At 45.6% G+C, this 16,882-nt stretch overlaps 1 protein-coding gene and 1 long non-coding RNA gene across 2 annotated transcripts; one reads left to right on the plus strand and one right to left on the minus strand.

The window, feature by feature from the left end:
* Positions 1–1,919: 1,919 nt before the first annotated feature.
* Positions 1,920–10,652, plus strand: LOC104653871 (protein aurora borealis-like). Its single transcript, XM_030915357.1, is given in 6 exon segments — positions 1,920–3,249; positions 3,251–3,459; positions 8,124–8,241; positions 8,341–8,458; positions 10,353–10,420; positions 10,490–10,652. Coding segments are annotated over 6 exon segments (1,143 nt in total). The 5' UTR covers positions 1,920–2,782.
* A 12-nt stretch (positions 10,653–10,664) lies between these two features.
* LOC104653873 lies at positions 10,665–14,747 on the minus strand. Its single transcript, XR_746738.2, has 5 exons — positions 14,601–14,747; positions 13,936–14,012; positions 11,214–11,315; positions 10,866–10,921; positions 10,665–10,737 (listed from the first exon to the last, which is right to left on the minus strand). It is a non-coding gene; the product is annotated as an uncharacterized LOC104653873 (long non-coding RNA).
* Between the last annotated feature and the right edge of the window lie 2,135 nt (positions 14,748–16,882).

Raw genomic sequence — 16,882 nt, forward strand, 5'->3', positions numbered from 1 at the left:
TAGCATTTATAATAACACGAATATAAAATGCTTAATCATAAAATGAGAAAAAATCAATGTCTTATAACCTGAAAATAACAAAACATTACAAGGGATATAAATATTAAATAAATGAATAATGTTTTCCCAGCTTATTTTTTCTGTATTCCCATTTGTGTTTTCAAACAATCAATGTGCTTAAGATAACAGCTCATTACATTTTTTAAAACAGATTGACTACAAGGTCTTCCTATAAAATGTCTGCAGTGAATGATAAGGTAGACATTTAGACAAAGAAATTGAATTTTTTAAAGGCATCGATGACACATCACCCTGGGTTAATCCTAATCAATTTTCCTTTTTCTTTTTTCTTTTTTTTTTTTTTTGAGACGGAGTCTCGCTCTGTCACCCAGGCTGGAGTGCAGTGGCGCAATCTGGGCTCACTGCAAGCTCTGCCTCCTGGGTTCACGCCATTCTCCTGCCTCAGCCTCCCGAGTAGCTGGGACTACAGGCGCCCGCCACCTCGCCCGGCTAGTTTTTTGTATTCTTTTTAGTAGAGACGGGGTTTCACCGTGTTCGCCAGGATGGTCTCGATCTCCTGACCTCGTGATCCGCCCGTCTCGGCCTCCCAAAGTGCTGGGATTACAGGCTTGAGCCACCGCGCCCGGCCATCCTAATCAATTTTCATATGCCCTGTCTCTCCCTGTTGGTCCGACCTTCAGCTGGGGCTCAGCCCTCAGAACTGAAGGCAATGTCTCCTGCCCTGGAAGACACAGCATGAGATGGAATGGTGTGACTTTGACTCCTCAGCATCCAGGATATCTCACTAAAACTCTGGACTCATTGAAACAACCACATGTTTTAGAATCTTGCTTCTATTTTTGCCTTCATGTCAGTCTCCCTCAACAGCTCTCGGTTTTACCTTAAGGATGAAGATGAACATCCTTGCTCAGGGCAAGGGATAGGCCCAGTCCTGTTCCAGTGCAGCAGACCGATCAGAAATGAGATTTTGCATCCAGGCATATACAGCCAATGACACCCGTCAGGTAGTGCCAAATACAGAGAGGTCATAAAAATGATAGAGTGCATCCAAGTAGCTTCATAAAACAAACTCTGTTTTCCAAAATAGCCTGTGCTTCTATTAATCAATTATCAAACACTTATCAGGTCAGTCCTCTCTTTTTCCTGCCCTCCAGGAGCTGTGATGTAAGCATAAGGCCACTGAAAGGTGACTTCACATAGAAATATAGTTGTAATAGTGGTTTTTTGTTTTTGTTTTTGTTTTTGTTTTTGTTTTTGGTTTTGTGATAGAGTCTTGCTCTGTTGCCCAGGCTGGAGTGCAGTGGTGCGATCTCGGCTCACTGCAAACTCTGACTCCCTGGTTCAAGCCATTATCTTGCCTCAGCCTCCTTAGTAGCCGGGATTACAGGCACGTGCCACCATGCCCAACTAATTTTTGTAGTTTTAGTAGAGATGGGGTTTCACCATGTTGGCCAGGATGGTCTCTATCTCCTGATCTCATGATCCGCCCGCCCTGGCCTCCCAAAGTGCTGATATTTACAGGCATGAGCCACCGCGCCCAGCCAGTACTAATTTTTTTCTAAAGTGGCCACTCTTTTAAAAATTCCCACCTGCAATGTGGGTGGTAAGGTACATATCCTTATCAGCAATTGTTATGATCTGCCTTTTTAAATATGTGTATTCCGAACCTTTTTGGATTTTTGTGTTTGTGCTTGTTTGTTTGAAACAGGGCCTGGCTCTGTCACCCAGGCTGGACTGCAGTGATGTGATCTCAGTTCACTGCCACATCCCCTTCCCAGGCTCAAGCCATCCTTCCACCCCAGCCTCCTGAGTAACTAGGACGATGGGTGCGTGCCACCAAGCCCGTATCATTTTTGTGTGTATTTTTTATTGAGACAAATTTCACCCCATTGCCCAGACTCATCTCAGACTCCTGGGCTCAAGCAATTCTCCCACCTCAGGCTCCCAAAGTGCTGGGATTACAGGCATGAGTCACCTCAGCCAGCCTCCAGTGAACTTTTAAAGATTTAGCGCTTGGCCCCCGGGAGCTCCCTGGAGTCAGTATTGGTGGCTTTGTTTTGTATGCACCGTTTTCTCTCTGTGTTATGGGAGATGTCAAGGAATCAAAAATGCAAATAACACCAGAAACTCCAGGAAGGATCCCTGTTTTAAATCCTTTTGAAAGTCCTAGTGATTATTCTAATCTCCGTGAACAAACTCTCACCAGTCCTTCTGTTTTTAAATCATCAAAATTACCAACTCCAGGGAAATTTAGATGGTCTATTGGTCAACTAGCTGTAATAAATCCTGTAGAAATAGACCCAGAAGATATGCATCATCAAGCTTTATACTTAAGTCATTCTCGAATAGATAAAGATGTGGAAGACAAAAGACAAAAAGCCATTGAAGAGTTTTTCACTGAAGATGACATCGTACCCTCTCCTTGGACTGATCATGAAGGGAAACAGCTTTCACAATATCATTCCAGTAAATGCACTCATGTAAATAGTGACTCTCCAATTGGATCAAAGCTGACCATTTATTCTGAGAAAAGCAATGCTGTTTGTCAGACATTGCTGTCTCTTCCTGTGGATTTTAATTTATAAAATATATTAGGTGACTATTTTAGAGCTGACGAATTTGCAGATCAATCTCCTGGAAACCTCAATTCTTCATCCCTCAGAAGAAAGTTTAGTTTTTAGATGGGAACGGAAGCATCTCTGACTCCTTACCTTCAGCTTCTCCCAGAAGTCCTCATAGTGGTGTTCAAACATCACTTGAGATGTTTTATTCAATAGATTTGTCACCTGTAAAGTGTAGGAGCCCCTTGCAGTTTTCTTCTAGCCCTATTCAGGCTAGTGCAAAAAAATACAGCTTGGGACGCATAACTAGTCCTTCACCTATTTCTTCACCCACTTTCTCACCAGTTGAACTTCAGATAGGAAAGACCCCACTCTCAGAACAAAGGACGTTTACTCTTCATTCTCCTGATGCTTCATCTGGAACAAATTCTAATGGGATTACTAATCCGTGTATCAAAAGTCCTTATATAGATGGCTGCTCGCCAATTAAAAATTGGTCTCCTATGAGACTTGAGATGTGTAAAGGTGGTACTCAGTATCGGACCTCACTGATTCAGATACCTTTTACTCTTGAGACTCAAGGTGAAGATGAGGAAGATAAAGAGAATATTCCTTCCACGGATGTCTCATCACCAGCCATGGATGCTGCGGGAATACACCTGTGGCAGTTATGGTACACATTTGGTTGTGACTGCCTTGTCTGTTACACAAAATCAGTCCAGTGCTTCTGAGAAAGACTTAGCACTGTTGCAGGATGTTGAAAGGGAGAAAGACAATAACACTGTGGATGTGGTGGATCCTGTAGAGACAGCAGGTGAGAACACTTGGATTAAGGAGCCGGTTGATAATGGCAGTTTACCCATGACTGATTTTGTGAGTGGCACTGTTATCATCAAAGTTATCTATTTTTTCAGCATGAGTTTGCTTCTGCTATTCTTTCACTATTTTATTTCTCTATATAAGGTAGTAAAGTAATGTCTTCTCTTTTTACTGATTTTAATATTGGAGTGATTTTTTTTCTTCGACTCTCACTTTTTGTATTAGTCTAATGAAAGATTTGTCAATTTTGTTAATCTTTAAAAAAAACCTTTGGTTTTGATTGTTTTCAGAGTTCTGTTTAATTAATGTCTACTCTAATCTTCATTTCCTTCCTTCTGCTTGCATTCATTATATTTCATTTGCCTTTCTGTTTTTCTAGATTTGTAAAGTGGAAATTGAGGTTACTTATTTGAGATCTTTTTATTAATATGGGCATTTATAGCTGTAAAATAGCTATAAACGTAGCTCTAAACAGTGCTTTTGCTGGGCATGGTAGCTCTTGTCTGTAATCTCAATCATGATGCTTTGAGGGCCCTGCTAGGAGGGTTGCTTGAGGCCAGGAGTTTAAGACCAGCCTAGGCAACACAAGGAGATCCCCATCTCTACAAAAACAAAAACAAGCCCACAATGCTTTAGTTGCAACCTGTAAGTTTAGCATTTTAATTTTGTTATATACCAAGGCACTTCTTTCAACCTATGGTTACTTCTATGGTTACTTCTGTGTGATATTTCAGAAGATTCTGTTGTGTTAGTCCATTTTATGCTGGAAAAGACAGAAGTCTCACCTAGGAACTGCAGAGACAAACACACCCCTGCAGACACATTGGGTTTACCCCACTGAGTCCTGCATTAAACTTCTGACCTACAGATCTGTAAGAAAATACTTTTCTGTTGTTTTAGGGCACCCTATTAGTTCCAGAAGCAATAGGAAATGGATACAACTAGTTTTGGCAAACAGGACCTGTATCGTGGTGTGTTGGGTTTTGAAGACCATCCACAGGCTCCATGACAAACCTCAGGACTCACAGAACTCATAAAAGCTGTTCTCCTAGTTGTGGTTTTTGTTGCTTTATTGTAATGTGATCATGCATGTTAAACATCAGCAGAAAGAAAGGCCCATGACGAAGAGTCTGGGAGAAATCGGGGCAAGCCTCCAGGTACCCTCTCCAGAGTCTTGTGGACAAACACAATTCCCAGCATGTGTGTGTGACAACACGAGTGTAGTGTTTCAACCAAGGAAGTTACATGAGGCCTTGATGCGCCGGGCTGTCAATGGGGGTCAGGCATGTAGACATGCAGGGATGCAGTGTGAACACCTGGACCCAGCAGGCACCAAGCCAGCTGCTCCTCTGACCAGCTCCAGGGATGGCTATTTACCCACATCCATCCCACCGCCCCCAGCCCTGCTCACTTTGCTCCTTGTGAGGTGCATGAGAGGGTGGAAAAGCTGTGGCTTTTGTGGAGTCATATCTTCTAATCTTCCCTCAATAAAGGCCATTTTGTGTCAAGACCACATGACTTTGTGGTGTTTGCATTTGCAGGTGATACCCAGTGAGGAAAATGGCTTCTCTTCAATGTGAGCTTTTGGTACCGTGGACCACCTGAGCCATTCTGGGAGCAGGAGGCATCCCCTTTATGTTGGTGGAAGCTTTATTGGTTGAAATAGTCACTGCCAAACTGGTGAGGGGAATATGTTGAATATCTCAGAAGTCCAGACCCTTTGAATTACTTAAGAACATGAATGAAACAACAGAGCTGATCTCTTAGATCCTTGTCTCTATTATGAAAGTTCTTTTGAGTTCTAAATTCAAAAAGAAAGTGGAAAAATACACCCTTTTCCATCAGCTTTTTTATGGATGGAGCATCCGTGCTCTTTAGGTCCAAAGCCAGTCATCAGGCAACCCCTGCCAAGGACACATTTATGGAAATATTGAGCTCGTTTGCCATCACAGAAGAGACTTTTCTGAGGACTAAATCCAAACTGGGGCATGAAGCACCCCACAAAGACAGTCACCACTTTGCCACACTTGTCTATGTGGCCTCTTGGTGTTAGTGTCCTGACTGGGAGGGCAAAACTTCCCTGCACCTCAGTCATTTTTCATGGACTGAGGAATGCAGGTGGGTTTGACACACGAGCGATTCCTAAGAAAAGAATGGCCCAAATTTATTCCTCAGCCCGAGGATGTCAATAGGAATAGGACAGACTTTGCAGCCTCTGTGTATCTTGTTCCAGAGACAAGAGACCAGAAAACAGACCATACTTTTTCCCATGGCTGAAACAGGTTTCCAAAATGGCATCCCAGAAAATCTACTTCTGGATAGTACAATACGTTATTTGCTTAGGATGGTAATATAGGTAACGTCATTCAAACGGAAATTTGGAAATTATCCTTAAAATTGCAAAATCATGTCTTTTGTGACATCAGACATCTCCTTGAATAGGAAAAAATGGCTGGGACAAGGAAACCCATAAGGAAGAATTTTTGGGAACTGTGCTCACCTGTGCAGGTGCTCACTCCCTTTGGGGTCTCTGTATCAAACTTAGTTCCAGCACCCCGACACTGTTTGGATCAGGTGGGTGGTGGATTACATTAATCAGGGCAATCAAGTAAGGAACTGGGTTTCACCGCAGGAGTTTTTTTGTTTTTTTTTTTCAAAACTGTGAAATTTGTGGCTTGGGTAGACTTAGAAGATTTACAATTTAAGGGGAAAAAGGACTCTGAAAAGCAGACTGTGACTGTAGCTGGTAATAATAATAGAGTAAGAGGTAGTAGAAGTCTTCTCACCATAAACCATAAGAGGAAGGACACAGTAATAAAATACAACTCTTTAGAACACCAGAAATTAGGCCGCTCATGACTGTGGTCCCGGAGATAGAGTGAGAATGAGGCCAGCCCTGTGATCACCCTGGTGTTCTGCCTGAAGCAATTCCCAGACTACACCTCAAGTGGTAAGAAGAACAGGCTGGTCTCGCGGCACTGATTTCAAATCTTACAACTGAAATGATTGGTATATCAGCAGCAGAGTAGGAGAGAAGAGGGAGCCAGGCAGAGAAAGAGCCCCACATACATGCACAGGGTCCCCTGGCCTTCGGATGCATCTTAAGAAATGTAAATATAATTAAACTTCATGAAGTAAGCAAAAAACTGCTATCAAAGAATTAACTTCCATAGGTGGATAGTAACCCAATAAATGACTAGAGCTCAGATGAAACAGAGACTTCCGGGTTTTCACCCACCAGAGTGGAAAACGCCTATTGAACCCAGCAGCTGAACGGTCAGGAAGGCTAAACTAGACATAGCATGTAGGCTCCCTTAGAACAACTGTTAGGAATAATGAAAAGCAATCCTCTAAAGGATCAAGCTGAAAGGCACACACAGTACAGGACAAATCATAGTAGCATTAAAAGAAAGACCATAAATCAGAAATCTGCAACATAATATTAAAATAATCCAGACTGCATAAAAGTAATTTGATATTTAAAAGAAGCATAAAAATATATTTTTATCTCTGGGGAAGTTTATTTGATTTATATTATTAATATATATAACATACATATTAATATTATAATTATATAATATATGAATGATTTATACATGTCTTATTTGTATTTATGTTATATACTTACAATTATATTTGTATCATCAATAAATATTTATAAATAAATATCAAAATATTTGTTATACATCTGGGGTACTGCAAATTAAAATACCAAGACAACAATAGGCTCCTATTAGAAAGCCTAAAATTCAATATACTGACAATAGCAGATGCTTTACAGGATGTGGAGTAACAGGAATCCATGCATTGCTGTGAGAAGTGAAAAATGCTACGGCCACTTTTGAAAACAGGTTAGCAGTTTCTGACAAAGTTAAACAAATTCTTAACGTGCAATTCAGAAACAACATTCCTAGATATTTACCTGCATGAGATACTTGCATCACACAAGAACCTGCACAGAAATGTTTACAGCTGCTTGGAACACAATTGCCAAAACAGGAAAAGAATGAATGTGTCCTTAAATAGGTGAATGGGATACACAAGCCCTGATAATGCATACAATGAGATGTCATTCTGCAAGAAAAAGGCGTTATAAGGCCACAAGGAGACATGGAGGAAGACTATATGCATATTGCTAGGTGAAAGAAACCAATCTGAAAAGGCTGGAATTGTGAGGGGAGCAGCGGGGAGGGGCATGAGTCCTCAGCACCAGCGCCGGCCCACGGTCCACGTGTCTCCTGAATCCACCAGATGGCGCTGTGACCTAAGCACCTGCTCACCTGCTCAAGCTCCCCAGCTCCACAGTTGTGAGCCCCTTTTCCCTGCATCTGGCAGGTGTTTCTGTGCCCTCTCTGGGTCTCCTCCTTCCTACAGTCTTTCTTTTCCTCAGCTGAAGATCGTACTGAGGTCAAAGGTGGGGCTTGCACCACCTCTAAAATGGGGAAGATTTGCATGGGGATTTCCCACCCTGAGCATTACAGTCAAAGGTAAGAAGGGCTGGTGGCTCATTCCTGGCTGTGGCTCAGGAAGCAGAGCCTGGGGCGTCTCCGCCATGGCCTGGGCTCCACTCCTCCTCACCCTCCTCGCTCACTGCACAAGTAGCTGCCTGCAGGGAATTCAGGGAGGGCTCCTGGATGTCACCTGGGATGATGACCTCTGCCTTCTCCCTGGGAACCAGCCCTGACCTGTCCTCACTGATCTCTGTGTTGCTCCTCCTTGCAGGGTCTTGGGCTGAGGTTGTGTTCACTCAGTCCCATTCTGTGTCGGAGTCTCCAGGACAGACGGTCACCATCTCCTGCACCCGCAGCAGTGGCAGCATTGACAGTGAATATGTGCACTGGTACCAGAAGCGCCCAGACAGTGCCCCCACCACTGTGATCTACAGTGATGACTGAAGACCCTCTGGGGTCCCTGATCGGTTCTCTGGCTCCATTGACAGCTCCTCCAACTCTGCCTCCCTCGCCACCTCTGGGCTGAAGTCTGAGGACGAGGCTGACTATTACTGTCAGTCTTATGACAGCAGCGGTTATCACACAGTGCTCCAGCCTCATGGGGAAGTGAGACAAAATCTCCCCTGAATGTCCCTACCTTGATCTGCCCTCAGCCTGTCCTCACCAGTGAGGGCTGCATTTTCCTGTCTCCTGCTTGAACTTTGGAGTTAAAATTTTGTTTATAGTTCCTGTATTTTCTTTCCAAAACACAAATATTTTCTCCCAAGTCTTGATGAGTGATCCTCTAATCCCTTTGTGATCACTTCATGGAACACACGTAGTTCAAAACTGTGTTTCTAAACATCGGCGCTATTGACACTGTGGGCTGGATCATCCCTTGTGATGAGGGAAGCTCTCTGCATCACAGTTAATTTAGAAACATCTTTTGTCTCCACAAGTCAGACACCAGTAGCAACCTGCTCCCTGTTATGACAAACAATAATGAATAACTATTTCCCTATAGGCCCAGGGAGGGTCACACTAGTTTGAGAACAGGAGAATGTGGAAAAGCTGCATCTATTAAGAAGGCTTTGGCAGGCAATCCCATTCGTACCATTCAGCTGGACATGAGGCTGGAGGCATTAGCTCTCTGCTTCTGCTTTCCCGTCTGGCAGGAAAACAGGTGCCTAGAACTCAAATTATGGTTTCCATGGATGGATCAGGTTCTACGCAAAATGGGGTCAGAAAACCCATTTCCTATTCAAATGGAATCTTCTCTCACCCACTGTGGAGTATAACTTTTGGCAAACCAGATGTGCCATGAATACTTCAAATTTTTAGAGAAAGTTCATGAAAATATATAGACCTATCTTTATTTATTCTTCCAGGGAGCACTTCTCAAGCACAGGATACAAAGATGAATAATAATCTAACACAGGTTCTTGTACCCTCGGAGTTTAGATTTTAGAATATATGAGACGACAAACAAGAGCAGTGACAGAGCTGAGTGGACAGTGACGTCCTTCCTTTTCCCATAGGGCTGGATCAAATTTGGTCCCACCTCTACTTTTTTACCCTCGAACCTACAGTGTTCATTATACCCCCACTAACTACATGCGGATGTCTAAATTTAAATTACTTGAATAAGACTAAAAGTTATATCTCTCAGTCCCACCGGCTGTGTTTTAATTGCATCATTAACTCACGTGCCCCGTGGTTCCCATGCCAGAGTGCAGACACCGGACACTCCCATCATGGCAGAGGATCTTACTGGATGGTGCTGACTTGGACAATTTACTTAGCATAACTTTACCTCTGTTTCCTCACCTTCAAAATGGGGAATAAAGTAAAGCTCTAACTTAAAACGGGCAACACCCCTGTTTGTTGGAAATGCATGTCATGCCTTCTCACCCTGCTGTCCTCAGGCTTGGCCATGTGACTAGCTTTGGCCAATGAGATAAACAGACAGGACATGGGTCATTTCTGAGCAGGAGGCAGGAGACAGGCTGGTGCTTTTCCAAGTTCTCCTGTCTCTCCGACATGATGATGTCATCAGGGTTCTCAGGAGAATTTGGTTTGCCAGCCCACATCCTGGAATGAAAATGGAGTAAACAGAGCCACAGCCAGTCATTGCCTGGGACAGCAAGGGGTGCCATGCAGCAGCTCCTTCAGAGGTCTGATGGATATGCTCTCAGCAGGAACCAGCCATCTGGCTCCCCGCCGTGTGGGCCCTACTGCCTGGTGTTCCCCGGAGCTCCTGGGAGTGCCAGGCCAGGCTCTACCCATCTTTCATTTTTCAAATAAACACCCTAAAATGACAGACTTAGGGCACAGGCTTGGGCTGAGACAGTCAGGGGAAGAATAGATTTGCAAGAAGGCCACTTCCCTCCCCTCGGGTATGGGCAGGAACAGAATCAATTAGAGGTGTTCTGTCTATGCGGAGAATCTCAGAAGGTAGAGCCCAGTAGTGCCCTGCCATGGCTTGGACCCCTCTCCTCCTCTCCCTTCTCACTCCCTACAGAGGTGCCTGACCCCTCAGATTCTAGGAACATGGCCCAAGGAGGACGTAGGAGCTCTGCCCTTCCCCAGGTGCCAGGCTATGCTCTTGGCTGGAACTCCAGAATCACCCTCCCTGTGTCCTTCTCTTCTTTACTCCAGGTCCTGGGCACAACCTGGGCTGACCCAGGAAGCCTTGGTGTTAGGGTCTCTGAGTCAGATGGTCAACATCGCCTGCACTGGGAACAGCAGCAACATTGGATACAATGGTGCTGACTGGTTGCAAGTTTCCTGGTGCTGCCTCCAAACTCCTCATGTACGGTAGGATCGATCGGCCCTCAGGGATTCCGGCTCCATTCTCAAGCTCTCATTCAGGCAACAGAGCCTCCTTGACCATCTGCGGGCTCAGCCTGAGGATGAGACTGATCATTACTGCTCAACTTTGGGCAAAAGCATGAACACTCACACAGTGCTCCAGACACATGGAAAACTGAGACACAAACCCACCCTCTGCCTCCCTGGGTTGTCAATCACTCACTGTAATAGCCTGTGACCAACAGCAGCTGAAGGATCCATTTCTCTGTCATCTTTTCCCTAAGAATTGAGGGGTCTGATGCTGTTATGTCAACCATCACTTAATGTAAACTGCCACAAGGCCCACTCTCACCCTGTCCTCACAGGTCCACTAGAACGCCAGGAGCTGTGGCACTCCCCGAATCTCTGCTGAGGAGATTGTCCCACAAGCGCACACCCAACTTTGCAAGCCATAGTCTAGGCACATTGCAGACCACAGTGGGATGAAGAACTTTATGTCTCCAAAAAGTAAGCCTGGCCCTTGCCCATGGCTCCTGAGATGCCTTCTCTAAGCCCCCAAGAACTCTCCTACCTGTTAGAAGTTTCTGTTTTTGCTTGGAGACCTAGGACTGGTCAGATGGTGACAGCATAATGTGATACCGGCTGGGGGCTTTGGCCCAATCCCAAGGGTCTTCTGAATAAAAAGCCAAAAATAAAAATAAAGATTACGATAAAGGAGATTTGTCAAAGTATTTATACTTATTTAATCTTGGTGATAAGTGTGTGAAGATTCAATATAATATTCTATTTATATACATGTTAAAATTTTGTTTTTCTAAATGCCTCAAATAGTGAGAGTTTCTAAATTCATTCCTCTTATGGCACTTTCATATTCACTGTTATTAATTTCTAGTGAGTTTTTCTAATTGGCAAATTACATAGTTTGTTGGTTAGAGATCATTCAGGATAAATAAAAGTTCTTAAGATTAAGCACCGATAAGTCAATACTAGATTACAGTTAGCATATTAATTATCTATTACTGTGTAACAATATTACAAACTTAGCAGCTTAAAACAACCCAAATTTATCACTTCACCGTTCCTGCGGGTCAGGAGTCTGGGTGTGGTTTAGTTGAGTCTCATGCTCCAGCCTCACAAGGCTGCAGTCAGGATGCCAACTGGAGCTACAGGCTCAGCTAAAGCTTGACAGAGAAACATCTGCATCCAAGCCCCGTGGTTACTGACAGAACTCAGTTCCTTGGGGCCTGCTAGAGCCAGGGCCTTAGTTTACAGTGATTGCTGGTGGGAGGTCACTCTCAGTTCCTGCCACATGGCCCTCCCTAGCGTATCCACATGCTTGCTGCAAGCCAGTAAGGGGAAGTTTCCTTGCAAGAAGCATGCTACAATCTTTTGTAATATAATTACATATATTCCATCATTGTCGTCATACTCTATCAGAAGCAAGTCATAGGTCCTGCTCACACTCAAGGGGATGAGATTCCTGGTGAATCTTTATTTTGAAATGATAAATCTCTCAAAAATACAGATCCCATTTACGTGAATTATATTGAGCTGAACTCGGTGCTTGCAATCAAATGTTGCAATAAATATGTACGGACTCACAGTGAAAACATGAATGGCAAAGACTAGACTCATGCGCTCCACAGGGAGCAGTTGCTTGGGGACCACAAAGTGTGTTCACAGATGGAGAAATCCCATAGAAACTGCAAATCTGGATGGATGTGGGCAGAGGGAGGTGGGCCCTGTGGTCCCTGATGTGGACTCAGCTGCTGGGTCCTCTCTGTGTGTGGTCTGTGTGGGCCCACCATCAGCCTCCTCCCAGGTCCTTCCCCTCAGGTAAACAGGAGCCTTGCTGATCCTGCATTCACTTGTGCCCAGGCCTCAGACTCTGAATACATGGAGGAGAGAGAGACGTTGCTCGGAAACACATTTGCATAAGCATCCCCTTCTTTGGGGGACGAACGGGCCAGGGATAAGACAGGCCTGAGGCAACCCAGGTCCACGTGGGTAGGGCCATAGAAGCCTACGTCCACCATGGCCTGGGCTCCTCTTCTCCTTGTGTTCCTCTCTCACTGCAGAGACACTTAGAACCCATGAGTGTCTGTGTTTCCAGGTTCTCGCTCCCAGACTGTTCCCTCTTCCCACCCAGCTGCCCTCCCTCTCTGCACCTCTGGGAGCACGAGCCAGACTCCTGCGCCCTGCACAGAAGCCTCAATATTGGTATCTATGCAATACACTCTCATCAGCAGAAGCCAGCGAGCCCTCCCAGCTATCTCCTGACCTACTACTCAGACTCAAATATGTACCAGGGCTTCAGGCTCCCCAGCCACTTCTCTGCATCCAAAAATGCCTTGGATGATGCAGAGCTTTTGCTCATCTCTGGGCTGCAGCCTGAGGATGAGGCTATTACTGTGCAATCTGGTACCATCCTGACTCTCAGAATTGCACAGGAAGATGGGGAAATGTAGCACAGATACAATCTCTGCAGGTGCTAGCTTATGATGGTTATTTTATAAATGTTAATATGTATTTATACTATTACAAAGAGTAAATATCCAGGTGAAAAACTGTCATCCTGTATTTCATCAAATAAACACAAAGTATTTTTAAAACTTCTAATTGAATGCAAGCATGCAATTGCAAGGGTCTGAGAGGAATTTTACCACTAAGGTGTGTACAATGCTGAGGTTCAATCACACCCAGCAGGCAGCCTGCAATGAAAGGTTTCGTTCAGTCCTTGCCTGAGCTGACCTGCCACCCTCCCCAATGTCTTTTCCTTGGCTCAGAGAGTGCCCATCCCTGGGTTGGCACAGGGAGACTTCTGTCCTCCCTTCAGTATCCACAGCAGGGACAGCACCAGGGCTGGCCTTGCGCACAGCAGGCTGATGAATGTAGTGCTGAGAATTAAAGACTTAGCTGTAAGGAGGAGCCTGGTGGCAAAGATAACAAGAAACTGAAGCAATGGAGGCGGGGCTGGCATGACATAATGTTCTCATCCGTTAGTTCATAGAGTCAAAGAGACCCCAGGTACCAGGAGGTTAGTGCTTACCACTGATGTCTACTTTGCATTTAGATGTGACACACTCACTAATGTTCATAGGACACTAAAGCCTGCACCCTCCCAAATCCCACCTGTTGTCATAGCTTCATGGAGAATGCAATTTAATTAGATTCAAGATTAAAATATAGCAGGTAAAAGAGACAAATACAGCATGCTTCTATGGTAAAATTAATTCTGCAGCAAAGTTCATCTCTGTGGGTAGCTTTGGAAACTCAATGACCACAGTGCTGACCTTTGTTTCGAAGAATTCAGGAAAGGTCTTGCACCAACAGGTCCTGGAGCACACGGAATCCATTCCTCACGTCGTGTCTGAACATATACAAGAATGAAGGTGTTATTGAACACGTGTCAGAATTCCAAAATGGCCTAGATTTCTTCCGCGCTTGCTAGAATAGCAATGGAAATAGAAGTGGTTTAACTTCCAGTCTGTGTTATTTTAATTTCAAAACTGCAATGATATGAAAGTTGTGTGCACGTGTGTGTCTAAAATTCACATCCTCATTTTTTTTTTTTTTTTTTCTTTTGAGACGGAGTCTTGCTCTGTCGCCCGGACTGGAGCACAGTGGCTGGATCTCAGCTCACTGCAAGCTCCGCCTCCCGGGTTTTTACGCCATTCTCCTGGCTCAGCTTCTGGAGTAGCTGGGACTACAGGCGCCCGCCACCTCGCCCGGCTAGTTTTTTGTATTTTTAGTAGAGACGGGGTTTCACTGTGTTAGCCAGGATGGTCTCGATCTCCTGACCTCGTGATCCGCCTGTCTCGGCCTCCCAAAGTGCTGGGATTACAGGCTTGAGCCACCGCGCCCGGCCCTCACATCCTTATTGTTGCTGTAATGAAAGTGAACAGGGGCGAAATCTTTGACTATAAATTTATCAAAGGACAAGGGCCTCTTCACTCACTGATGTTTTCAAGTGGAATTCCTCCAGATGAGGAATGCGAACCTCCTTATTATCCTTGTCATTCTCTTCAGTCTTGATCGGAGGTGAAGGCCACTGTGGACACTCCCCTCCCGTTCCGTCAAGCATGAGGAGCACCTGCAGCCACCGCTGCCCCTTAAACAGAGGAGATATACACAGTTTTAACAAGAGGGTCCCTGGGTGAAAATAAGAGAAACACACATAGATAACACGTTCTCATTCAGAGAGCCGGGGAGTGAGCTGCATTTGAGAAGAGGAACTCAGCACTTGATCTACCTCTCAGTCTCTGGTGGAAAATGTCCATGCAGGGAGGACAACACCGCCTCAGAGCCCCTCACTGAATGTGCCAATGCAGACCCTCTTCAAGCTGGGGCAGCAAAGGAAGATGAAGGAAGAGAGAACCCAGAATATCAGAAAGCACAAAGACTTCAGTGATTTTTCACTTCAAGAAGATCCAGGGCACTAAGATGACCTGAACAAGTAAATTTGTACCTCAGTGGACAAAACCTGGTGTTGCCCCTGGGGACACCTCTACTGCTCCTGTTCTCTGTCCACGGCTTCACCACAGTGGCCTTTCATGGTTTCACCTTGACATCCTCATGCCTGTCTCACTGCTGCTTTGCCCTGGTCTTTTGCTAGTATTTCCGGAGTGGACTAAAGCATGTTCCTTTGCACCACACTCATCCCTCAGGGTCCAGGGCGCAGGCTATGCTGAGCCACCCATCCATGGTATTGGGTCTCAGGAGAGATATCCTGTGGCAGGAAAGGCAGCAACATATGTGGCCTAAGAGCAAAATCATCCAGGATGGAGCCCAGACATGTGGGACATTTTCCCATTTACAATATCCAACTATCAGTTGCCTCCTTCCCTGGCCCCTGTGGAGGGAGCTGTTCAGGTCTTCGCTTCCAGAGCCCTCTGCATTCCCGCCTCCCTGCAGCCTCCTCACATTGGATGGTCATCAGATTTCCCTCATGGGCTTCTCTTGGAAATCCAGAAAAACCTCATGAGTAAAGGATTCTTATTCCTGTTAGTAACACGGGGCAGAGCTAGAGTCTTGACTCACAGATTCTGTGGCCTGACAGTGGCCTGGCTCTCAGGTGACTCCACTCACAGTTTCCGCTGAGAGACTGCAGGGTGGCCAGCGAGCAGCAGAGGCACTGCGGGTCTGTCTCAGGGTCTGTACGGGAGCAGCTGTGCCGCCCCCCATCTCCCCAGGGCTAGGGCAGCAAAGCCTGTGTTTGCTGCTGGGGAGTCAGCAGCTGTGTCCTTCCAAGCTGGGCAGAGTCTCCTGCTCACAGATCTGTGGAAGTTCCCAGAAGCTGCTTCCTCCTTGGTCCCTCCAATGGGGCAAACTCTGAGTCTCACCCCTCAGACCCTCTGTCTAAAGAACCAAGCTCAGACCTCAGCTGGTTCTCAGGGTGAGGCAGAGATTACCAGTGGATCAAACAAATTTACATGAACAGCTCCTCCCCACCAGGCAAGTGGAGAAGATAAAAAAAGGCCTGTGCAGCCCAGCACAGCACTCAGGTTTCAGGAGGGCTGTGTCCACCGGGGCCTGGATCCCCTCCTCTTCATGTTCCTCTCTCACTGCACAGGTAGGAACAGGCTTTTGATGTCCAGGGTCAGGTCCTGAGCCTGTGTCATCCTCCTCTGGCTCATACCCCCAAACAGCTTAACCCTGGTCACTGTCCCAGCACCTACAACTATCTGTCTGCAGGTTCCCTCTCCCAGCCCATGCTGACTCAGCCGCCCTCCCTCTCTGCATCCCTGGGAGCATCTGCCAGACTCACCTGCACCCTGAGCAGTGGCTTTAGTGCTTCAGTGTTGATGACTTCTCAATACTCCGGTCCTAGCAAAAGCCAGGGATCCCTCCCCAGTTTCTCCTGAGAATACTATTCAGACTCAAATAAACACCAGGGCTCTGGAGTCCCCAGCTGCTTCTCTGGATGTAAAGATGCCTCGGCCAATGCAGGGATTCTGCGCACCTCTGGGCTGCAGCCTGAGGATGAGGCTATTACTGTAATATATGGCATAACAACTCTAAGACTTACTCAGTGCCCAAGACCTACAGAGAAGTGAGCAAAAGCCTCCCTTCTGTTCTCTGGGTTTGCACAGTCATCTTGGCTGGTGACTTTTCCCAAGTCTAGCTCAGGGATGCCTTCTGTTGTCAGTTCTTCAAACAACACCTGATTTTCCTCAAACAACTGGATCTGACAGGGCCACATGCTTGTATTTAGTTTAACTTTTAGCTCTATCCATTGTT

This window comes from Rhinopithecus roxellana, chromosome 13 (assembly GCF_007565055.1).
Source record: "Rhinopithecus roxellana isolate Shanxi Qingling chromosome 13, ASM756505v1, whole genome shotgun sequence".
NCBI classification, from domain to species: domain Eukaryota; kingdom Metazoa; phylum Chordata; class Mammalia; order Primates; family Cercopithecidae; genus Rhinopithecus; species Rhinopithecus roxellana.